Source organism: Chelonia mydas, chromosome 26 (assembly GCF_015237465.2).
Source record: "Chelonia mydas isolate rCheMyd1 chromosome 26, rCheMyd1.pri.v2, whole genome shotgun sequence".
Lineage (NCBI taxonomy): Eukaryota > Metazoa > Chordata > Testudines > Cheloniidae > Chelonia > Chelonia mydas.
In genome coordinates this window covers 14,188,207-14,211,966 of record NC_057859.1, presented here as the reverse complement: position 1 = coordinate 14,211,966, position 23,760 = coordinate 14,188,207, and the positions used below count along the sequence as shown (strand labels likewise).

Sequence of the window (23,760 nt, the reverse complement as noted above, 5' to 3'; positions counted from 1 at the left end):
TTTGAATGGGGGGGGGGCGGGATGCCAGGGTCTGGGGCATGGGGCCTTTCATCTCTAGGGCTGTCTCTGGGCCTAGCTGGGAGGCTATTGTGGGCTGACTTGAGGTTCTGAGTCCTGTGGCCATACCCAAAAACCCCTCCTACTCCCCTGGCCCCACACAGACTGGCTCCCTGGAATGGAGAAGGACTGAGCTGACCGAATCCTGAGGGAGGTCCCTTTAGATCAGGCCTGAGGCACAGCCATGGGGAAAGGGGAAGATACTTTTTCTGCCAGGCCTACAAACAGGACTTCATCTTCCCGGGCTCTCCCCCTGGCAACTCTGAGGAGCACCAACTCCATTTTGAGCCCCGAGGCTGTATAAAATCCATGCTTTGTGGATGGGCTGCGGCAGGCAGGCAGTGCAGAATGGCCCAGGAGCACGGTGCTGTCTGGTTTGTCTCACAGCACATCCATGGTTAACTGCTGCTTTGTCTGGAGGATGTAACAAACCAGAGAAACCACAGACTGTTTCAAGCAGAAACAGATTAAACTGTTAGCACCGAATCCTAATGCCCTTTTTCTCTGTCTGTGCTCAGTGGGACAGATCCTCAACGGTTGTTGTGCGACAAAGGGCCCAGGACAATTTACACCAGCGGAGGATCTGTTCCAGTATCTGGGCTGGCTTCACTGGGCGCTTTGCCTGAGCAAGGGCTGAGCATGGACTTGGGGAATTAGCCCAGTGACCTCAGTGAGAGTTGGCATGTGACCCTCCGGATTTGATCCATAAGAAAATGACAATTATGCAAATACACCAGACCCTCGCTAGAATGCGGGATTTGGGATCCATGTGCGGTACCGCGTTAACGCGGGGACCCCGTTAAAATGAATTCCAATTAAAGTCATTAAATTTGGGATTCATGGCCGTGACCACGTTATATGCGAATTCGCGCTATATAGACGCGTGTTCTAGCGAGGGTCCGGTGTACATTATCCAGGGAACTGGCATGTTGGGGTCTCTGGTGCCAGACTCTGCACTGGTGGTTTGTCATGGTAGCTGCTAATCGACAGCTCTTCCTCACCCAGTGCTGGCTGTGAGGAACAAGATCCTCAGAGCAGGATAGCCTCACTAAGGTTTGCCCCAGGTTCCCTTTCCCTGTGCCAGCAAAGTGTATGTCAGTTCCCATTCCCTGTGCCAGGAGATGTCAGTTCCGCCCTTTCTGCACAGAGGTCCTGCCCTGATGCCCATTTTCTAGGCTCTTCCGAAAATTGTCAGCAACAGCCACACACATGCCGATTGCTCTGTTTGCCAACCAGACGCTTTAACTGATCGCCCCGCTACAATTCGTTGCGTGAGCCCAGCTCCTTGCTTTCATGCTTGGTCCTATTCAGAGTGACCCAGAGCTGGGCAAACCTTCCAGATGGAAAAGGGCCAAACCTTCCAGAGGGCCAAACCCTGACATCCTGACAGAGCAGGAGCAGGAGCGGAGGCTATCACAGCTACAGAGGCAGCAAGCAGTAGTAGTGACCCAAGAAATGGAAGAGACAATGAAGATGACTGGATAGGGAAGTTGCGGGATGTACATTATCCTGGAGCAAGTACCTGAAAAGAGCTTTGTTTGTGTGGGGTGCTGCTGACAGATGTGATGGAAGAGAGGGTCCAAGGTCTGGAGATGCAGGTAGAAACTGTGGTTGAATTTCAAAGGGGATTTGCATGGATGAAGAAGGGAAGGCAAGAGGAGGCTGAAGGGAAAACTCTAAGACTTGGAGATGCAAGCTGGACTGGAGAACGGTGAGGGTAAAAGGGGCCAGTGGAAGCATGTGATTATGAGAACAAGCCAAGGAAACAACTGGTGAGTGAAGGAGAAAGAGAGCTGAGGAAAAGGTTTGTGGAGCTGGAAAGTGAAGGGGCATGGCAGAGAAGGCGAGAGGGCCAGGAAGAAGAGAAGAGCAGCTAGTCTTACAAGAAGAGGAGAAAAGTCAATGGAGATAGCTGGATTTCGGAGCCCCAGGAGCACAGACACTGATTCGCAGAAGATTGCAAGTGAGAGCAAAGGACAAAAGGCAGCCTGAAAGAACAGAAGGCTGGAGAATGGCACCAACACCAGGAAGAGGAAGGTCTATTAGATTGGGGACTCCCTACTAAGAAGAACAGACAGGCCTGTCACCAGAGTTGATCCAGAGAACAGAAGGTTGTGCTCTCTGCCCGGAGCTAAGATACGGGATGTGAACCTGAGGCCTAATATGAACAGGAAAGAATCCACTGACTGTCCTTCATGTGGGAACAAATGACACAGACACTTAAGGAAATGGAGGCTTAGGTGATCTCCAGTGGGATTGTACCTGTCCCCAGAAGAGGAGAGTGAAGGTGAGACAAGATGATGATGATCAACAGATGCTCAGGCATCTGGAGGGCTTTGGGATGTTCAACCGCTGGGAGGCATTCACTGACAGAGGACTGTTCTCTTGGGACGGACTCCACCTGAGTAGGGATGAAGATAGACTTCTGGGATGGAGGTTGACACAACTGATTAAAAGAGCTTTAAACTAGGAATTTGGGGGAGATGGTTGGGAGATGCTCATGTAATCTCAACACCTGATCCGAATATTGAGCGGGAGGAAAATCAAGTAAGAGAGGATACAGCAATGGAGAAAGGAACACCAAAGGGCAAGAGAGTGGACATCAAGAGGAAGGACAGCGCTGATTCCAATGGCACTAAATCAGGTGGGCAATATCGGCGATGATCCGGTGAGGAATTTGGGCAAAGCTGAGAAGAAACAACGAAGATAACTGTATACCAGTGCAAGGAGCCTGGGTAACAAAACGGAGGAAGTAGAGCTACTGGTCCAGGAAGGTGAAACCAGACGTGAGAGGGATTATTATCCCTCTATTGTTTCTATACAAACATGGTGGGATAGTTGTCATGGCTGGAGCACAGGGTTTGAAGGGTATGTGCTATTCAGGAAAGACAGAAATAAAGATAGAGGGCTGCAGTAGCATTGTATATTAATGACAAGGTAGATTGTAAAGAAATCAGAAGTGATGAAATGGATAAAACAGAATCCATTTAGGCTCCACTGGGATAATGCTTGGGGTGTGCTACAGACTCCCAGGACCCGATCTGGATATGGATAGAAATCTCTTTTATTTTTCATGAAATACATACTACTGGGAATTGTGTGATTATGGGAGACTTTAACTTCCCAGATATAGATTGGAGGAGAAGTGCTACTAATAACCATAGGGTCTAGGTTTTCCTGGATGTGACAGCTGACAGATTCTTCACCCGATAATCACTGAACCTACAAGAGGTGAGGCCATTTTAGATTTGATATTGGTGAGTAGAGAGGAGCTTGTATTGGAAAAACCCGGGAAGCGGGTGGGCGCAAGCCCACCCACTGCTAAAGGCCCCTCCCCCAGCCTAGCGGGAGGGACCACTGGACCCAGGGACCAACTGATTGCGGGGGACAACTAATGAAAAACAGGGATCAGAGTGAAGGTCAGAGGTTCAAAACGAGGATACCGGATGGGGACACTGAGCAGAGAAGCCCGGATAGCGCCCACTGCTCCTCAAAGTTGTCGAGGGAGCCAGCGGACGCTGCCCAGTGGATCATACTGAAAGGTGAACTGTGAGGCTCGAGGGAGGTTCCTCAGGGATTGGTCTTGGGACCAATCTTATTTAACATTTTCATTCATGAATTTAACTCAAAAAGTGGGAGTGTGCTAATAAAATTTGCAGATGACACAAATTTGGGAGGTATTGCCAATCCAGAGGAGGACCAGAATATCATACAAGAAGATCGGGATGACCTAGAAAACTGACGTAATAGACATGGGATGAAATTTAATAGTGCACAGTGAAAGGTCATGCACTTAGGGACTAACAACAAGAATTTTTGCTATAAACTGGGGACGTATCAGTTAGAAGTGACAGAGGAGAAAGACCTGGGTCTATTGGTCGATCGCAGGATGACTATGAGTTGCCAATGTGATGTAGTCATGAGAGACTAATTCAGTCCTAGGTTGCATCAGGCGAGGTATTTCCTGTAGAGACAAGGAAGTGTTAGTACCGTTATACAAGGCACTGGTGAAGCCTCATCTGTGTGCAGTTCTGATCTCCCATGTTTAAGAAAGATGAATTCAAACTGGAACGGGTGCAGAGAAGGGCAACTAGGATGATCTGAGGAATGGAAAACCTACCTTATGAGAGGGGACTCAAAGAGCTTGGTTTGTTTAGCCTAACCAAAAGAAGGCTGAGGGGAGATATAATTGCTCTCTATAAATACATCAGAGGGATAAATACCAGTGCAGGAGAGGTGTTATTTAAGTTAAGGGCCAATGTTGGCACAAGCGCAAATGGCTATAAACTGGCCATCAACAAGTTTAGGCTTGAAATTAGATGAAGGTTTCTAACCATCAGAGGAGTGAAGTTCTAGAACGGTCTCCCAAGAGGAGCAGTGGAGGCAAAAACCGTAACTGGCTTCAAGACTGAGTCTGATAAGCGTATGGAGGGGATGGTATGGTATTACTGCCTACAATGGCATGTAGCCGATCTGCAACTGCTCGCAGAAAATGTCTCCAAAGGCCGGAGATGGGACACTAGATGAGGAGGCTCTGAGTTACGGCAGAGAATTCTTTTCCAGGTATCTGCTGGGTGAGTCTTGCCCACATGTTCAGGGTCTAACTGGTTACCATATTTGGGGTCAGAAAGGAATTTTCCTGCAAGTCAGATTGGCAAAGACCCTGGAGTTTTTTCGCCTTCCTCTGAAGCATGGAGAATGGGTCACTTGCAGGTTTAAACTAGTGTAAATGGTGGATTCTCTGTACCTTGAAGCCTGTAAAGCGTGATTTGAGGACCTCAGTAACTCAGCCAGAGGGGAGGGGTCTATTACAGGAATGGGTGGGTGAGGTTCTGTGGCCTGTGATGGAGGTCAGACTAGATGATCACGATGGCCCCTTCTGGCCTTAAAGTCCATGAGCTTTTATTTTACTCAGTCCTTGCTCAGGCTGTGACTTGGCTTCGCTGGGAGTTCCTCTGAGTAAGAACAGAGCATGTGCCTGTGTTAATTCTCCCTGGTCTGAGTGATACATAAGCAAGTGGAATTATGTGGTGGAGGTTCAAGCTGCCTCCACATCAGCTGTTTTGTTGGGTTTATCTCTTTGAATGAGTGGCTTCTAGGCTTGTTGTGAGCATAACCCCCTGTCTGTGGTCTCAGGAGGCTGTCTCCCTAAGAAGAACAGTGAAGAAAACCAGGAAGTTTGTTGTGGATGGGAAGGAGGTCAGCGTGACAACCTCAAAGACCATCGGTGAGGTGGATACAAAGGGCGAGAAGATGCGCTCAGCTCGGTAAGGGGCACTTGGCTGACTGGGAGGGGATATAGCCGAAGGATTACAGCGGGGGCTCTCAGGGTGGGGGCTGAGAGCATCCTGCCCTTCCCATATGGTTAAATAGGAGATGGGAAGGGCAAGTCATGATGCAGAAAAGGGAACATCACCTGGGCAGGGTGAGAAGCACGGGGCTTAGAGCATGAGAGGGGAGGGTGAGATTCTGCTCACAGCTCTGCCACTGGCTGACTGAGCAAGCGACCTTCTGTTTTCATAGAAGATCAGGGTTGGAAGGGACCTCAGGAAGTCATCTTGTCCAACCCCCTGCTCAAAGCAGGACCAATTCCCAATTTTTGCCCCAGATCCCTAAATGGTCCCCTCAAGGATTGAACTCACAACCCTGGGTTTAAGCAAGCCAATGCTCAAACCACTGAGCTATCCCTCCCACTAACGCACCCCCATCTGGCAACAGTGTGTGCTGGGGTGTGGTCTCAGAGGGACGTTTGCAGACAGCGCAGAGTCTGGGAGGGACATCCGCAGACAGTGCGCAGTGGGTCTGGGAGGGACGTCTGCAGACAGCATGCTGGAGTCTGGGAGGGACGTCTGCAGACAGCATGCTGGAGTTTGGGAGGGACCTCTCTGTACAAATGTTGGACATTGTTTATTGTTATGGGCAGTAGCTCATCAGAAGTAAAGGATAGTGTGCGCAGGATCGTCTCTAATCCTCATGCATGTTCGCAGTTATTGCATCCCAGTTACTGAAGACGCTGGTGTTACTCCAGGGATGAATTTGGTCTAAAGGTTTCACACCTTTTTCTATAGCCACATTTACACTCAGGGTGGCAGCCACCCTGCCAATCTGCAGCTCAAGTGGGAAGAGGCAGGAAACCTTCCAAACACAGGGGATTTCTATATCTGCACAGGGCTAGATTCTCTAGTGGCACCACTCCATTGACGTCAGTTGAGTTTGCAAACTTGTGATAAAACTCAAGAGCTGGCTTCCCTGTAAAATTGTCAGTGATCCTCTTGTGGCTAGAGCCAGAACTGGGCCAGTCTCACCTGAGGCGACAAATAAAAACCATTCAGGGTCAAGTTTGGTTCTGAAAATGGCTGAAGTTTCAGGAGGTTGCTTATTGCTTGCCAATGCATCTCCCCACCATTGCCATTTCTGTGGGTCTGTCTCCCTGTCGCCAGGCGCCAGGAGCTGCATGAACTCCGCCTTCTCCAGAAGGAAGAGCAGCGAGCCCAGAGCCAGCTGGAGCAGAAGCTCCATCAGCAGCGGGAGCAGATGTTCCGCCACATTGAGCAGGAAATGACGGTAACCACAAACAGCCCTTCCTTAGCTGCTGTCAGCTCGGGCCCTGTGAGCGGCGCTGCCAGGCTGGGCAGGCCCACGGCCGCTGGTGCAGGGCGCGACTGCTCTCATCTCCAGGGCATAGTCGTATGCAGTTCAGAGTTTGGAGAACTGAAAATCATCACAGGCCTCGATCCCCCCTGTTCCCAGCTCCCAATCCAGCACCGCTCCAGACCCCACATGGGACATGCTTAGGGTGGCCATATTTCCCGAAGGGAAAACAGGACAGCGCATGGGGCTAGCCCAAGGCCCCTTCCCCCACCCCCGGTGCAGGGCTAGGCTGAGCCGTTCGCCCAAGCCCCCTGGCCCGAGCTGCTCATCCAAGCCCCCCTCCCCATGCGGGGCCGGTGTTGCTAGTCGCCTGAGTCCCCCTCCCTGCGTGGGGCTGGCCTGAGCCCTGCCCCCCCTCCCTGCACAGGGCTGGCATCACTTCTCGCTCGAGCCCTGCTTGCCCCCGGCCCGAGCCCTGCCTCCCCCGTGCCCCGCCTCCCCCGTTTCCGTGTGGGGCTGGCATCGCCCTCCCCCCCGCACATTCCTCTGCACCCCACGTTTTTGACAAAGGTGGGCATTTGTCCCATTTGATCTGGTTCGGTCCAGTTGGCAAGAGCAAACGGGACACACGCCCACCTTTGCCAAAACCGTTGGGCTGGCCGGCACAGGGCTGTGCTCTGCGCCGTGCTCACCATCCCGCTGGAGACATGCACTGGCTCGTGTCCCCAGCGTTGTGTGGCTGCCCAGCTCCTCGAGGACACCCCGTGTGGCAGAAGCACAGAAGTGGGGCCAGGTGCTAGCCTAGAAACTGCAATCCCTGCAATGTAGAGAGGCTGACGCTGTCTGGGGCTCGGCCCTTCTTATCTTCCCCTATATTATTTGGCTCGGTGAGTGGGAGGAAAAGGCATGTAAGCTTCCTGCTCTGCACACGCACAGAGTAAGAAGCAGTATTATGATCGCGAGGTGGAGAGCCTGGAGCGGCATCATCGGCAGGCCCAGGAGCGCCAGGAGCACGAGTTCACCGCCAGGCTACGCGATGAGGCCAAGCGGCTGAAAGCCCTGCAGGAGAAGGACTATGGCAAGAAGCTGTCGGCCTTTAGGGGCAACAGGAGAGAGGTACCCCACGTGCGGAGACCCAGACCCACAGAACCTACTGCTCCCATGCCAGTGGGGCCTTAATCTCACCCCCACCCCGAGCCAATGGGAACTAGGAATCCTCCCCCTCGCCAATGGGAACTAGGGATCCTCCCCCTCCCCCATGCCAATGGGAGCTCAGGATCCTTGACCCGAGCCAGGGGGACCTAGGGAAGTGACAGACCCCCCCCGAATCCGATAGAGACCTCTTTAATATTTTTAATTAAATAAATACTAATAAGCCAATGGGACCTAGAGATCTTTCTCCCCTCCCCTTCCCCTCCCCCTGTGCAATTGGGAACTACGGGTCTTTTGTCTGAAGCAATGACATCCAAGAATCCTGCTGCTCAGATTCTAATCATCCTTCCTACTTAGCCAATCACATCTATGCATCTCTCACTTAGCCAATAGGATCCAAGGATCCCTTTCCCGGACTATAAGAATCCTGGTCACTGAGCCTATGACATCTAAGCTCAGGTGGCAAGTTTTCCCTGCACCTACCGCTGGGGTTACTTTCATGCTGTGGGTCCCTCTGGGTCCCATGATGGTCCTGGTATTGCTGTTCAGCACGAAGGCAGGATTTATAATGACTGGAGCCCAGAGGGCAGAGATCCCAGCCTAGGCCTGCGCTGTTCTCGTTTAGCTGCAAAGCTGGGATTTTCCATAAGGCGGAAGGGGGGTACTGCAGCCCCTTTGGGCCCGTGGAAAAGCCCCAGCCTCAGGACATGAGCTCCATTGCATAGACACTGTAACAGCAAACCTGAGCTGGCCTCCGGCCGAACAGGCTTTCTTCTAATGTTTAGTCAATGTCCACATCTAGATGCCAGCTAGCAAGGAGCGTGTGGAACACCATCCCTCACCTGGGCTTGAGGCAGGAATTGCTGTGTGAAATTCCTTGCCCTGCTGATGTAGGCAGTCAGAGCCGATGAGCAGGAATGGCCCCACTAGCCCTATGGGTACTGACCCCCAGGCACTTGAGATAAGCAGGCCGATAACCGGGGGCAGGGCAGCCTAGAAGCTAGGCCACTGACCATGACAGGTCCCAGCTGATGGAGCTGGCATATGGCAGCAGCTCCCCACAGCAGCTGAGCTGGGGAATCTGCACTAGCCAGCTGATGAGTTAATAGGACGCGATAGTTTTAAGAATCTGGCTGCTCTGGGGCCAGACCCATATGTTTCCCTCTGGCAGGAGCAGAGATTTCTGCAGCAGCAGCAGGAGGAGCTAAACCTGGCCTTGCAGAAAGTCGTCCAGGAGCACAAGAAGAAAACGACCTCTATCGAGTGGGAGTGCGTCAGCAAGATTCACAGCCTCAGGAGAGGTAGAGCTGAGCTCTGGGAGGGATAAGGGCTGAGATGCAGAGATCAGAGAATCAGAGAAGTGTCTGGCTGGAAGGGACCTTGGGATGTCATCAAGTCCAGGCCCCTGTGTTGGGGCAGGACGAAGTAAACCTAGAGCACGGATTGGCAACCTTCGGCACGCGGCCCACCAGGGTAATCCGCTGACAGGCCGTGAGACATTTTGTTTAAGTTGACTGTCCGCGGGCATGGCCGCCCGCAGCTCCCAGTGGCTGAAGTTCGCTGTTCCCGGCCAATGGGAGCTGCGGGAAGTGGCGGCCAGCATGTCCCTGTGGCCTGCACCGCTTCCCACGTTATTCCTGAAGTGCAGCACCCAAAATTGAACACAGTACTCCAGCTGAGGTCTCACCACTGGCAAGTAGAGCAGGACAGTTACCTCCCATGTCTTACATACGATGCTCGAGTAGGATTCTCGCTTAGGGTCCGAGAGGTCCCGGGTTCATATCCCGGACAAGCCCTCCCTGAGGATGTGTCTCAGGGGGGAAGGATAACTCAGTGGTTTGGCCGCTAAACCCAGGTTTGTGAGCTCAATCCTTGAGGGGGCCATTTAGGGATCTGAGGCAAAAATTGGGGTTGGTCCTGCTTTGAGCAGGGGGTTGGACTAGATGACCTCCTGAGGTCCCTTCCAATCCTGATATTCTATGATTCTCCTGTTAATACACCCCAGAATGATAGTAGCCTTTTTCACAGCTACATCACATTGTTGACCTATATTGGGTTTCTGATCCACGACAACCCCCCAGATCCTTTTCAGCACTACGACGGCCTAGCCAGTTTGTCCCCATTTTGTAGGTGTGCATTTGATTTTTCTTCCTCCGTGAATTTTGCCCTTCACTGTATTGAATTTCATCTTGTTGATTTCAGACCAATTCTCCAATTTGTCAAGGTCATTTTGAATTCTAATCCTGTCCTCCAAAGTGCCAGCGACCCCTCCCAGCTTGGGGGTCATCTGCAATTTTTATAAGCGTTTTCCTCTCCATTAATGAAGTCATTAATGAAGATATTGAATAGTACCAGACCTAGGACTGACTCCTGCAGGACTTCACTAGATACATAAGAACATAAGAACGGCTATTCTGGGTTAGACCAAAGGTCCATCTAGCCCAGTGTCCTGTCTTCCGACAGTGGCCAATGCTAGGTGCCCCAGAGGGAATGAACAGAACAGGGACTCATCAAGTGATCCATCCCGTTGCCCATTCCCAGCTTCTGGCAAACAGAGGCTAGGGACACCATCCCTGCCCATCCTAACTAATAGCCATTGATGGACCTATCCACCATGAACTTATCTAGTTCTTTTTTTAACCCTGTTATAGTTTTGGCCTTCACAACCTCCTCTGGCCAGGAGTTCCACAGGTTGACTGTGTTGTGTGGAAAAATGCTTCCTTCTGTTTGTTTTAAATCTGCTGCCTATTAATTTCATTTGGTGACCCATAGTTCTTGTGTATTATGAGGAGTAAATAACACTTCCTTATTTACTTTCTCCACACCCGTCATGATTTTATAGGCCTCAATCATATCCCCCCAATCATCTCTTTTCCAAGCTGAAAAGTCCCAGTATTATTAATCTCTCCTCCTACGGAAGCTGTTCCATCCCCCTAATCATTTTTGTTGCCCTTTTCTGAACCTTTTCCAATTCCAATATATCTCTTTTGAGATGGGGTGACTACATCTGCACGCAGTATTCCAGATGTGGGCGTACCATGGATTTTATAGAGGCAATATGATATTTTCTGTCCTATTATCCGTCCCTTTCTTAATGATTCCCAACATTTTGTTCACTTTTTTGACGGCCGCTGCACATTGAGTAGATGTTTTCAGAGAACTGTCCACAATGACTCCAAGATCTCGTTCTTGAGTGGTAACAGCTAATTTAGACCCCATCATTTGATATATATAGTTGGGTTTATAAAAAGAAAAGGAGTACTTGTGGCACCTTAGAGACTAACCAATTTATTTGAGCATAAGCTTTCTTGAGCTACAACTCACTTCATCAGATGCATGTTTTCCAATGTGAATTACTTTGTATTTATCTACATTGAATTTCATCTGCCATTTTGTTGCCCAGTCACCCAGTTTTGAGAGATTCTTTCGTAACTCTTCTCAGTCTACCTGGGATTCAACTATCTTGAGAAGTTTTGCATCATTTGCAAATTTTGCCACCTCAGTGTTTACCCCCTTTTTCCAGATCATTTATGAGTGTGTTGAATAGGACTGGTCCCTATACAGACGCCTGGGGGACACCACTATTTACCTCTCTCCATTCTGAAAACTGACCATTTAGTCCTACCCTTTGTTTACTATCTTTTAATCAGTTACCAATCCATGAGAGGACCTTCCCTCTTATCCTGTGGCAGCTTACTTTGCTTAAGAGCCTTTGGTGAGGGACCTTGTCAAAGGCTTTCTGAAAATCTAAGTACACCATATCCACTGGATCCCCCTTGTCCACATGCTTGTTGACCCCCTCAAAGAATTCTAGTAGATTGGTGAGGCATGATTTCCCTTTACTAAAACCATGTTGACTCTTCCCCAACAAATTATGTTCATCTATGTGTCTGACCATTTTGTTCTTCACTATCGTTTCAACCAGTTTGCCCAGTACTGAAGTCAGACTTACCGGCCTGTAATTGCCGGGATCGCCTCTGGAGCCCTTTTTAAAAATTTGTGTCACATTCGCTATCCTCCAGTCATTTGGTACAGAATCTGATTTAAATGATAGGTTACAGACTACAGTTATTAGTTCTGCAATTTCACATTTGAGTTCCTTCAGAACTTGAGTGAATACCATCTGGTCCTGGTGACTTATTGTTGTTTAGTTTATCAATTTGTTCCAAAACCTCCTCTAATGACACCTCAGTCTGGGACAGTTCCTCAGATTTGTCACCTAAAAAGAATGGCTCAGGTGTGAGAATCTCCCTCACATCCTCAGCCATGAAGACCGATGCAAAGTATTAATTTAGTTTCTCTGCAATGGCCTTATCGTCCTTGAGTGCTCCTTTAGCATCTCGATCGTCCAGTGGCCCCACTGGTTGTTTAGCAGGCTTCCTGCTTCTGATGGACTTTTAAAATGTTTGCTATTACTTTCTGAGTCTTCGGCTAGCTGTTCTTCAATGCTCCTTTCTATTTTCCTCACTAGGATTTAACTTCCACTTTTTAAAGGATGCCTTTTTCCCTCTCACTGCTTCTTTTACTCTGTTGTGTAGCCACAGTGACACTTTTTTGGTTCTCTTACTGTGTTTTTTTATTTGGGGTACACATTTAAGTTGAGCCTCTATTATGGTGTCTTTAAAAAGTTTCCATGCAGCTTGCAGGGATATTACTTCTGGCACTGTACCTTTTAATGTCTGTTTAACTAACTTCCTCATTTTTGTGTAGTTCCCCTTTCTGAAATTAAATGCTATAGTGTGGGACTGCTGTGGGGTTTTCCCCACCACAGGGATGTTAAATTTAGTTATATTCTGGCCACTATTACCAAGCGGTCCAGCTATATTTATCTCTTGGACCAGATCCTGTGCTCCCCTTAGGACTAAATCAAGAATTGCCTCTCTTCTGGTGGGTTCCAGGACCAGCTGCTCCAAGAAGCAGTCATTTAAGGTGTGAAGAAACTTTATCTCTGCATCCTGTCCTGAGGTGACGTGTACCCAGTCAGTATGGGGATAGTTGAAATCCCCCATTATTATTGAGTTTTTATTTTTATAGCCTCTCTAATCTCCCGAAGCATTTCACAGTCATTCTCACCATCCTGGTCAGGTGGTCAGTAATATATCCCTACCGCCATATTCTGCTTATTCAAGTGTGGAATTACTATCCACGGAGATTCTATGGTACAGTTTGGTTCATTTCAGATTTTTACTTCATTTGATTCTACACTTTCTGTCACATATAGTGCCCCTCGCCCACCAGCATGACCTGTTCCATCCTTCTGATAGATTTTGTACCCTGGTATTACTGTGTCCCACTGATTATCCTCATTCCACCAAGTTTCTGTGATGCCTATTACATCAATATCCTCGTTTAATACAAGGCACTCTAGTTCACCTATATTTTTATTTAGGCTTCTAGCATTTGTATATAAGCACTTTAAAAACTTGTCACTTTTTAGCTGTCTGCCATTACATGATGTAATTGAACGGGACTTTTTTTCATTTGACTGTTTCTCATCAGATCCTACCTGTATTTCATCATCTTCCATCATCTCCTCCTTACTAGGACATAGAGAATCTCCATTAATAGACCCTCCCCTAAGGGATGTCTCTGTCCGAATCACGTGCTCCTCCGCACCTGTCGGCTTTCCCCCAGCCCTCAGTTTAAAAACTGCTCTGTGACCTTTGTAATCTTAAGTGCCAGCAATCTGGTTCCATTTTGGTTTAGGTGGAGCCCATCCTTCCTGTATAGGTTCCCCCTTTCCCAAAAGTTTCCCCGGTTCCTAATAAATTTAACCCCTTCCTCCCTACACCATCATCTCATCCACGCATTGAGACCCTGCAGTTTGCCTGTCTACCTGGCCCTGTGCGTGGAGCTGGGGGCATCTCGGAGAATGTACCATGGAGGTCCTGGACTTCAATCTCTTACCTAGCAGTCTGAATTTGGCCTCCAGGACCTCTCTCCTACCTTTCCCTTTGTCTTCGGTACCTACATGTACCGCAACCACCGGCTCCTCCCCAGCACTACACATACGTCTATCTAGATGTCTTGAGAGATCCGCAACCTTCACACCAGGCAGGCAAATCACCATGTGGTTCTCCCGGTCATCACAAACCCAGCTATCTGTGTTTCCAATGATCGAATCCCCCATAACTATTACCTGTCTCTTCCTAATAACTGGAGTTCCCTCCCCCGGAGAGGTATCCTCAGTGCGAGAGGAAACCACAACATCATCTGGAAGGAGGGTCCCAACTATGGGATTGTTTCCCTCTGCTCCTGTTGGATGTTCTCCTTCTCTGAGACTTTCATCCTCCTCAACAGCACAGAGGCTGTCAGACCGGGGCTGGGACCGTTCTACTGTGTCCCGGAAAGTCTCATCTATGTACCTCTCTGTCTCCCTTAGCCCCTCCAGTTCAGCCACTCTGGTCTCCAAAGCCGGTCTCTGAGGGCCAGGAGCTCCTTGCACCGAACGCACACATACAGCATCTGCCCATAGGGCAGGTAATCACACATGCTGCATTGGGTGCAATAAACTGGGTAGCCCCCACTCTCTTGCTGGACTTCTGCCTGGATTCTCTTTGGACTCCTGAAGCTCTTTCCTTTGTTATTGTTTTGTTTTTATCAGGGAGTGGTTTTGGTTTTAAGTTTAAAGAATGTTAAGTGTATCTAGCTCCCCCTCACAATCCCCCTCTAAAACAAGCACACACACACACTACAGACAACAAATGTACCCCCAGGGTCATGTAATCGCTCCTCCTTCACCTGGAGAACTCTCTCGCAAAACCTCCCTGTGAGCCAATCCTGGTCGCTAGTTCCTCTGGTCGCTTAGGAGTGAGTTTTTTAAACCCCTGGTCTTCCTGAGTAGCCCCGCCCCTGGTTAAGGGTTGATGGGTGCTAACGGGCTTAGGGATCAAAGCCTCAATAAGAAGCTTTCAGCCTTGCCTAGCAGGCACTAGGCTCAGCACACGGTCCCCAAAACAAACAGACCATGCGGTATATTTCAGTCAAGCAGAAAGCACACCACACCCTCCCGGTTCGAGACCTACTCTTTGAGTACAGTTTTGCACCCACATTATAGTAATTTCATCTAGATCACATTTCCCTCGTTTGTTTATGAGAATATCACGTGGGACTGTGTCAAAAGCCTGACTAAACCCAAAATATCTCACGACTCCAGCTCCCCCAATCCACTAGGCCCGTAGCCTGTCCAAGAAGGGAATTAGGTTGGTTTGGAATGATTTGCTCTTGACAAATCCATGCTGGCTATTCCGTAGAACCCAGTTATCCTCCAGGTGCTTACAAACTGATTAACAATGTGTGCCAGTATCTTTCCAGGTTTCAAATTTAGGCTGAGTGGTCTATAATTCCTTGGGGCCTGCTTTGTTCTCCTTTCCAGTGTTTGCCTCTCTCCAGTCTTCTAGGACCTCACCCCGACCTCCCTGCGTTCTTGAAGAGAATTACTAGTGGTTCCGAGGTTGCTTCAGCTAGTTCCTTAATTTCATCAGGCCCTGCAAACTTGAATACATCTAACGTATCTAACTATTCTTTAACCTGTTCTTTCCCTATTTTGGCTTGAATTCCTTCCCCCGGTTGTTAGTAATTAACATTATTGAGTAGCTGGTCACTGTTAAACTTTTTACTGAAGCTTCCTTGCTGTCATCGCTGATTAGCTCTCCTTCCCCACTAAGAGGAGGACTTGCACTTTCCTTCATCTTTCCCTTGCTCCTAGCCCAGGAGAGGGCAAACTACAGCCCATGGGCCGCATCCGGCCCGTGAGGGCTTTCCATCCGGCCCGCGGGATTGCCAGCCCCATGGTGCAGTGGGGCTAAGGCAGGCTTCCTGTGGCCCGGCACCACGTCCCTGCGGCCCCTGGGCGAGTGGTGGGGGGGGAGGGGGAGGTAGAAGGCTCTGTGCACTGCCCTCGCCTGCAGGCACCGCCCCCTGCAGATCCCATTGGCTGGGAACAGGGAACCACGGCCAATGGGAGCTTCAGGGGTGGTACCCACAGGCGAGGGCAGCATACAGTGGAGCCGCCTGCTACACCCCACCCCCAGGAGCCACTTCCGGACACGCTGGCCACTTCCGGGAATGGTACAGGGCCAGGGCAGGCAGGGAGCCTGCCTTAGCCCCGCTGCACACCACTGCCACCCCGGAGCCGCTCAAGGTAAGCGGCACCAGGCGGAGCCTGCACCCTGAACTACTCCCTGCATCCCAACCCCCTGCCCTGAGCCCCCTGCCGCACCCCAACCTCCTGCCCTGTGCCCCTTCCTGCACACCACACCCCCTCCTGCATCCCAGCCTCCTGCCCTGTGCCCCTTCCTGCACACCACACCCCCTGACGCACCCCAACCTCCTGCCCTGTGCCCCTTCCTGCACACCACACCCCCTCCTGCATCCCAACCCCCTGCCCTGAGCCCCCTGCCGCACCCCAACCTCCTGCCCTGTGCCTCTTCCTGCACACCACACCCCCACCTGCATCCCAACCTCCTGCCCTGTGCCCCTTCCTGCACACCACACCCCCTCCTGCATCCCAACCTCCTGCCCTGTGCCCCTTCCTGCACACCACACCCCCTCCTGCATCCCAACCTCCTGCCCTGTGCCCCTTCCTGCACACCACACCCCCTCCTGCATCCCAACCTCCTGCCCTGTGCCCCTTCCTGCACACCACACCCCCTCCTGCATCCCAACCCCCTGCCCTGAGCCCCCTGCCGCACCCCAACCTCCTGCCCTGTGCCCCTTCCTGCACACCACACCCCCTCCTGCATCCCAACCTCCTGCCCTGTGCCCCTTCCTGCAAACCACACCCCCTCCTGCATCTCAACCCCCTGCCCTGAGCCCCCAGCCGCACCCCTTCTGCACCCCAACCTCCTGCCCTGTGCCCTTTCCTGCACACCACACCCCCTTCTGCACCCCAACCCCCTGCTCTGAGCCCCTTCCTGCACACCGCACCCCTCGTGCACCCCACACTCCCTCCCACATCCCAACCCCCTTCCCCAGCCCTATGTTCATGGCCCTGCATGCAATTTCCCCACCCAGATGCGGCCCCCAGGCCAAAAAGTTTGCCCACCCCGTCCTAGTGTATTTAAAGACCCTCGTCTTCATGCTGGTGTAGAGGGAGAAGGGGCAGCAGGGCTGTATGGCACTGGGGATTTAGCTACACCTGGGAGTCGTGTGGCTATTCACTGCCCAGGGCAAAACCCACCAGACATGCCTGCCGCTGAGGGAGGGCCAGGGGACTGCCAAGGGCTCGGCAGGGGATGAGGGCTAGGCGGGACTCTGCCGAAAGACGGGATGAGGCCAGGGACCTGAGCGCACGTCTCTGCCCTCCCCAGCCCGGGAGGCCGTGGTGTGGAGCGTGGAGCAAGGGCACCTGCAGGAGAAGTATCACCTCTTCAAGCAGCAGGTGAAGGAGCAGTACTCACTCCAGCGGCACCAGCTGAGCAAGCGGCATGAGAAGGTGAGTGCGGGGCTGGCTGCTGGCTGGTCGGCCGCACCAATGCGGCCCCCTCCGCGGTACCCGAGGCCAGGCGAGGCCTCGGGGCCCCCACCAGCGCTGCAGCGGAACCGGGCGGGGGCCCTGGGACCAACGGTGGCTGGACCAGGGGGATGCAGGTGGGGCCAGTACCAAGGGGGAAGGACTAGAGCCACCTGGGCCAGTGGGACGCCGGAGCCCTGGGCAGGCAGCATGCTCAGCCCCGGAGCAGCGCTGTCCCTCCCCACACAGCCTCCTCCCTCGGCTGCCCTGCCCCTGCCCTCCCCCTCCTCCCGGGCTCCGGTCCTAACCCAGGCTGGGCTCCTGTCTGGGGCAGGGATGAAAGAGGGTCCTGGGGTGGGGCAGGAGGGAGCCCGGCAGCCAGGCTCGCCCCTCAGCACAGCTCCAGCACGCCGTCCCCCATCCAGGCCCGGCAGAGGGGGAGCCCCCAGGGGAGAATTCTGCCGCCCCCGGCCTGGGGCCGTGTCTAACGGAGGCTGGCGCCACGCGAAGGCAGCAAGCAGGAGGAAGCGATGCGCAGCCCAGGGTCACTTCCTAAGCAGCCGGCACCGTCCCGTCCCGGTGGCCGGCCCCTGACGCTCGCGCCCGCCTCTCCGCCAGGAAACCGAGCGGATGAGCCGCTTCCACCTCCTGCTGCTGGACGAGCTGAGGAACCAGCAGGTGCAGCAGCAGGCGCAGCTGCTGAAAACCCAGCGCGGGGATGCCAAGCTCCGCCTCGCCCTGTTCAAGGAGAGTCTGAAGATCCAGGAGGTGACGGGCGCTGAGCAGAAGGACAGGACCAAGCAGGTACTGAGCCCCAGCAGACCCCACTCCCGCCAAGCGCCTGCTCCAGAGTGGGCAGCAGGGCCCCAGCCTGGCCAAAGGCTGCCCCCACCGCAGAGCCCGCGTCACCCGGGCACGGGGGAGATGCCTGGGGGCCAGGGAGGGGACGCCGCTTTCGCGGCTGTGGGCCCAGGGACAGAGCCCCTGCACAGCTCCTGGCCCAGAGCCGAGTGACCCCGTGGCTGGAGTACGTCCCCTCTGCTGGGGGGTGGGGGTGGGGGGAGGACGAGAGAGTCCATGTGATGGAGTCACCAGCAGCTGGCCTGCCACTGAACCCCCCAGCATATGGGGGCCTGGGGCTCCACCTGCCTCCGGGTCCCGCTCTGAATGGCCTCGCTGAGGCTGCCAGCCGGGCCTCGGGCCTCCTGCAGGGGGATGCCGCATCTGGCCAGCGGCATGGAAGAGGGGGAACGGTCCCGCTAGCAGGGGGAACTTTCCTGGCTCGCTCCCGCCCCCTTTACTCAGAGCCCTGCCTGACCTCGAGGGCTCCCCTCCCACTCTCCCGTGGGGCAGAGTCCACGGAACCCCATCAAGGCTGAACTCAGGATTCCTGGGGGCTCGACCCCCAACCTGGTCGTGGTTACTTGGGCAGGGGCGAGGGTGTCCCTACGCCGGGGTGCTCTCTCTGCACTGATCGTTACACACAGGTCAAAGCAAATACGATTTACTAAACAGCAACCAATTAAAAAATAAGGGAAAAAGGGAAAAGGCTAAAGGAAAACCCGACACCCCGCTCTGTGGCCCGGGGACGTCACCACCAGCCTCTCTGGCATGTCAGGGCAGTTCAGTCTGTTCCTCACACGTCCCAGGCCCTGGCTGAGCTGCAGGGAGGCTGCGGGTCGGACACTCGCTCTGGCGGTGGCCACACGCTCTCAGGCTCTCGGTGGCAGGACCCTTCTTCCCAGCATCGCTCCCGTCCTCGCAGGGTTATGATCCCTCTCCAAGTCCGGCCTGCAGGGCCTCTGGGCTGGGGGCGTCTCCCTGCGCTGGGCCGGCTGCCCAGGGTCCCCCCCTCGCTCTGTCCAGCTGCTCACCGCACCCGGCTCCGGATGGCTCCAGCCCCAGCCCCAGCCCGCTGGGGCTGCCTTTTCTGGCCCCTCTGGGCACTGCAGCTCTGCTCCCAGCACAGGTCTGCTCCCTGGGCTGCTTCTCTGGCTGGCCCAGCCCTGCTCCCCAGCTCAGCTTGGCCCCTGCTCTCTCCTTAGCTCGGCCCCCACTCTGTTCCAGGCCATTCCTGCTCACACGTAGGACGCCCCCGCCCCAGCCTCCCTTGTTGGCCTGTCCGTCTGTCAGTCAAGCTGACCTCTCCCCATTGCTCCTGGGGACCGAGGGCTGTGCTGAGCAGGGCGAGGGGTACGAAAGCTGGCAGGAAGGACCCAGGCCTGCCCCAGGCAGGCAGAACGCGCCGTGGTTCCCCCAGGCCTTGCCGGGCCCGGACCCCCTTGGCGCGGCGGAGTGTAACGCAGGGTGCCGGCCTGCTCCCCGCAGTTCCTGCAGCAGGAGGAGGGGCGCCAGCGGGCCGAGGGGCAGCTCCAGCAGCGGCAGCATAAGGAGCAGCTGCAGGACCTGCAGCAGCGTCTGGCCGAGACCCTGAGCGAGCTGGAGCAGCTGCAGGTGAGTTCGAGCAGCGTCCCGGCCGCTCGCCGGCCTGCTCCCGTCCCCCTTCACCGGACGCGGGGGGTGCATGTGTGTGTGGCTCTTCCCCCCAGCCCGTCCCCCAGCCCAGACGGCTGGTATGGGACAGAGCGCTGCCCTGCGGCCACCTCTGAAGTGGGACCGTCCTGCTGGCCCTTGCAGGTGCCGGCATCACTTGCCTGTCAGCGTTTGCTGGCCTGGCGGCTGTGCCAAGGGCCCTGGGGCCTGGTGTGGATTTGATCTGCGTCAGCGGCACGATCCCAGAGCCTGGCAGGGCCCTTCCTAGGCATGATCCCAGTCTCCGCTCGTTGCCCACGTTTGTGGCGTGTAATTGCTCTCACCTTGCCTGTCTCCCAGGCCGAGAAGCTCCGTCTGCTGGTCGAACAGGAGAAGAAGCAGCTGAAGGGGCTAGACGACGAACACACCCTGGAGCTGAGCGAGTGGAAACAGCGGCTCGTTACCCGCAAAGAAGTGAGCCTCGCTGAGCGCCGGGGCTGGCAGCGGCCCCAAGCACCCCTGCAAAGGGGGATGGGTTCTAGGCCCAGCTGCGCCACAGACCCTCACCCAAGGTCCTTCCCCGTGCTGTGCCTTAGCGTCTCCAGCTGTACTGCGGGGGGACAGACCCCGACCTGCCGGGCAGGGGCTGGTGCCTGGGAGCTGCTTCAATGCTGCAGAGACAGGGGGGACCATGAGAGTACCTCAGCAGAGCTCTCGAGCCTGCTCCCTCCTTCACACACAACACGTTCCCACTAGCTTCGGCACAATCGAACCCTCGAATGACACCTGCTGAGAGCAGTGTTCTCCTCTCCTGGCTTCAGGCACCCCAGTGCCAGGCCCAGCCCGGCCTTAGCTGGCGGCTGTGGAGACCCCCCCGTTTATCTGCCAACTGCTGCTTTGAACCCAGAATGTCCCTGCTAGGGCAGGGAAAGGGCCTTTGCTGTAAGACAGGGCCCAACAGGCTTCACTGGGCAGTGGCCACAGGGGTCCCAGTGGTGCAACTCCCAGTGCCTGCCCAGGGGCTCCAAACTGCGCTGCCTATAACCCAAAATGCTTTGTTCCCATGTCTGCTCTAGATGCTTGAGGAGGAGCTGGCTCACTTGAACCCGCTGCAGCAGAAGGGGCTACACCATGGCAGCGAATCAGGCAGCAGGATATCCCGGTTCTTCCACTTCCCTTCCTGACAGCCCGCATAGGATCCCAGCGGGGACGGCCAGCACGGGTCCCAGGCTCCTCCTCCCCATGACCTGCAGAACAGCTCGGGCCCAGAGAGCCGGAGCAGAGAAGGTGCCTGAGAGCAGGCAGGAGAAAATCCCTCCTGTACCTATATTCAGGGGGTTTGATCAAGGTGCAGTTCAACCAGAAAGGCCACACCTGTGACAGACCCAAGGAGCCCTGCAGCAGAAGCAGCTCTGGCTGGGCTGCTCTCTGCGGCGAGACACTGCGAGGGTGATCCACAAGCCTAGAGCGCTGCAGTAAGGAGGTCAAGACAAGCAGATACACATGGCATGTAGTGGTGGGCAGAGGAGAAGACAAGTGCGTCTCAGACAGTTGGACACAGAGCCTGTAGGGATATGGGACAAACCGTTAATACGGTCCGCTGGAGGGGAAGATTCAGCAATAGCCTAACTTCTCACCCCGCCGACTGCATTCTGCTCCCTAAGCTGTGAGACTGAAATCCTCATGCCCTCAGCGCTGGGAGTGGGGCGGTTGTAGCTTATGGCAGGGGCAGTTCCATTATTTTCTCTCAACATCCACATTTCTAGGTGAAGGTATCAAGGTCCAGACTCCAGAAAAAAATAATTTAAAAAGCTCAACAATAATGATAAGTAAATAAGATTTCAGGGTCTGTTCCAAAGAGTCTGGCGGTCCGGATTTGGCCCATGGTCCGCCTATTGACTACCCCTGCCTTACTGAAACCCATGACGACAAAGCCAGGCCTTGGAGCGGCCCGGCAAGAGGAGAACTGTACCTGCCGTTTCTAATTCAAGGCGCTGAGTGGCTGTGCAGTCCATTGACCACAAGTGGGTTTATTAGTGCTCTGAAATCTGGCCACTGGCACTTAGGCACGTTAATGTACAGGAGAATTGTAGGGCACACCGCTGAGGGCTAACTTAATAAGCTAGTGTGCTGAACCAAAACTCCATCACTTTTTTTATGGGGAGTAAAACCAAACCCCCAACTCCAAACCTTGCCTGTCCCTAATTTAAGGAGAAACCTGGGTTTGCACTGGTTTGAGGGGAGAGACTGTGGGTCTTGGCAAAGCCGCTGTCATGACCCTGGTTTGCCAAGGCGGGGCTGGTGTGTTTCCCCCAGCTGGTGAAGGTGGTGTAGGAAGATGAGGTCCTGAAACATAAGTCCTTGTATCAGAGGCCTAAGGCCTGAGCTAAAGTAATGGTCAAGGCTTTGCTGATATAAAACAAAAAGCTGTGAGAGAAGAGGCAGGCCCTGCTCACAGGATCTGGCAAGAAGAGGGCTGATGCTGCAGAAACACACATACCTAAAAAGGTACTCGGCCCAAGTGAGGTCAACACGTGCCAGGCTGGTACCAGAACACTCCAGCACAAGCACATTCCACAGAGATAACGAGGAACGTGCGGACCCGCCCTAAAGACAGGGTCAAAGGGATAATATGATGGATGGGGTTGCTTTGCTCGAACCATCATGTGCAAGGCGATAGGCGGCATCGTGATGCGTAGAGGGGTGGTACCTCAATACATCAGGAGTGAGGTGTAACTTGTTTGTACCCTTGTATAAAAATGGACCCGAGGGGGCAGTGGAGTGTCCCGTCACTGACCGAGCCGGTCCATTGTCAGGGAGCACATATGTCCGAGCAGAACTGTAGACATCTGATCTGGGGAGCTAGAGACTGTGTTTCATTTAGCAATAAACCTGGCCAGGCGTCTTCATACCTTATCGGAGTCTGTGGTCATTGGGGGTCTCTCGGGGTTTGCCGTGCCAGTGATCCGCGCAGAGCCGGGGTAGCACGCAGAGGGAACACACGCACACAGCCGACTTACCAACACTGGACAGAGCAGAGCACCACACCAGTTACGTCTGACAACAGAAGGTACACGGGTTACTCAGGCAAACTTTCCCCCCAACACATGCCAAAGAAAAGTATGACATTAAAGCAGCTGGGGGGGGGAAGGGAGGGGGAGGGAGTAAGAATTTTCCTTCTTTTGTGCCTTGACCTGTAAGTTTTCCTAATGACCTTGCCAGGCTGCCTTTGAAATATCAAAGACGAGGGGTAACATTTCCAAAAGTACCTCAGCAACTAAAGAGTTTAGGGCCCAATGAAAGCCCCAGCTCCTCCCACAATCCGCAGTAGTCCTCTTACAATCCATACAGCATGTTCTGCATCAGCTGGAGCTGGTGTGGCTCCTCATACCGAATGCCACTTGCTTAAAGGCTATTGACTGCTGCTACTCATGGCTGCAGCTACTGCAAAGCTGGGGAAGAGAATTGAAGCTGATTGTAGGGTTGCCATGTGTCCAGTTTTCGACTGGTCCGTCCAGTCGAAAAGGGACCCTGGGTGGCTACGGGCAGCATCACCGACCGGGCTGTTAAAAGTCCGGTTGGCACCCCAGAAGCAGCCAGCAGGTCCAGCTCCTAGGCAGGGGGCCACGGGGCTCCACGAGCTGCCCCCGCTCCAAGCACCGGTGCCATACTCCCATTGGCCAGGAACTGCAGCCAATGGGAGCTGGGGGGGCGGTACCTGCTGGCAAGATCAGCACAGGGAGTCTCCTGGGCCCCCCACCTAGGAGCCAGACCTGCTGGACACTTCCAGGGCACAGCGCGGAGCCAGGCCAGGCCGGGAGCCTGCCTTAGCCCTGCTGTTCTGCTGACTGGGAGCCGCTGGAGGTAAGCCCGTGCCCCAACCTCGAGCCCCAACCCCCTGCCCCAGCCCTGAGCCCCCCCAAACCCAGAGCCCCCTCCTGCACCCCAAACCTCTCATCCCCAGCCCAGAACCTGTATCCCCAGCCAAAGCCCTCACACCCTGAACCCCTCATCCCCAGCTGCACCTGAGCCCG

The 23,760-nt window shown here is 53.9% G+C and overlaps 1 protein-coding gene across 1 annotated transcript in view; it reads left to right on the top strand.

The window, feature by feature from the left end:
• The window catches only part of LOC102946890 (serine/threonine-protein kinase 10), a 41,368-nt gene extending 19,791 nt beyond the window's left edge, over nucleotides 1-21,577 (top strand). Inside the window, exons 10-18 of the mRNA XM_027832903.3 lie at nucleotides 5,194-5,324; nucleotides 6,498-6,621; nucleotides 7,585-7,764; nucleotides 8,972-9,101; nucleotides 17,112-17,236; nucleotides 17,873-18,058; nucleotides 19,583-19,708; nucleotides 20,087-20,200; nucleotides 20,803-21,577. Coding sequence (XP_027688704.2) covers nucleotides 5,194-5,324; nucleotides 6,498-6,621; nucleotides 7,585-7,764; nucleotides 8,972-9,101; nucleotides 17,112-17,236; nucleotides 17,873-18,058; nucleotides 19,583-19,708; nucleotides 20,087-20,200; nucleotides 20,803-20,910 — 1,224 coding nt within the window. The 3' untranslated portion in view covers nucleotides 20,911-21,577. The remainder of the gene's footprint in view (nucleotides 1-5,193; nucleotides 5,325-6,497; nucleotides 6,622-7,584; nucleotides 7,765-8,971; nucleotides 9,102-17,111; nucleotides 17,237-17,872; nucleotides 18,059-19,582; nucleotides 19,709-20,086; nucleotides 20,201-20,802) is intronic.
• The last annotated feature ends 2,183 nt before the right edge of the window (nucleotides 21,578-23,760 follow it).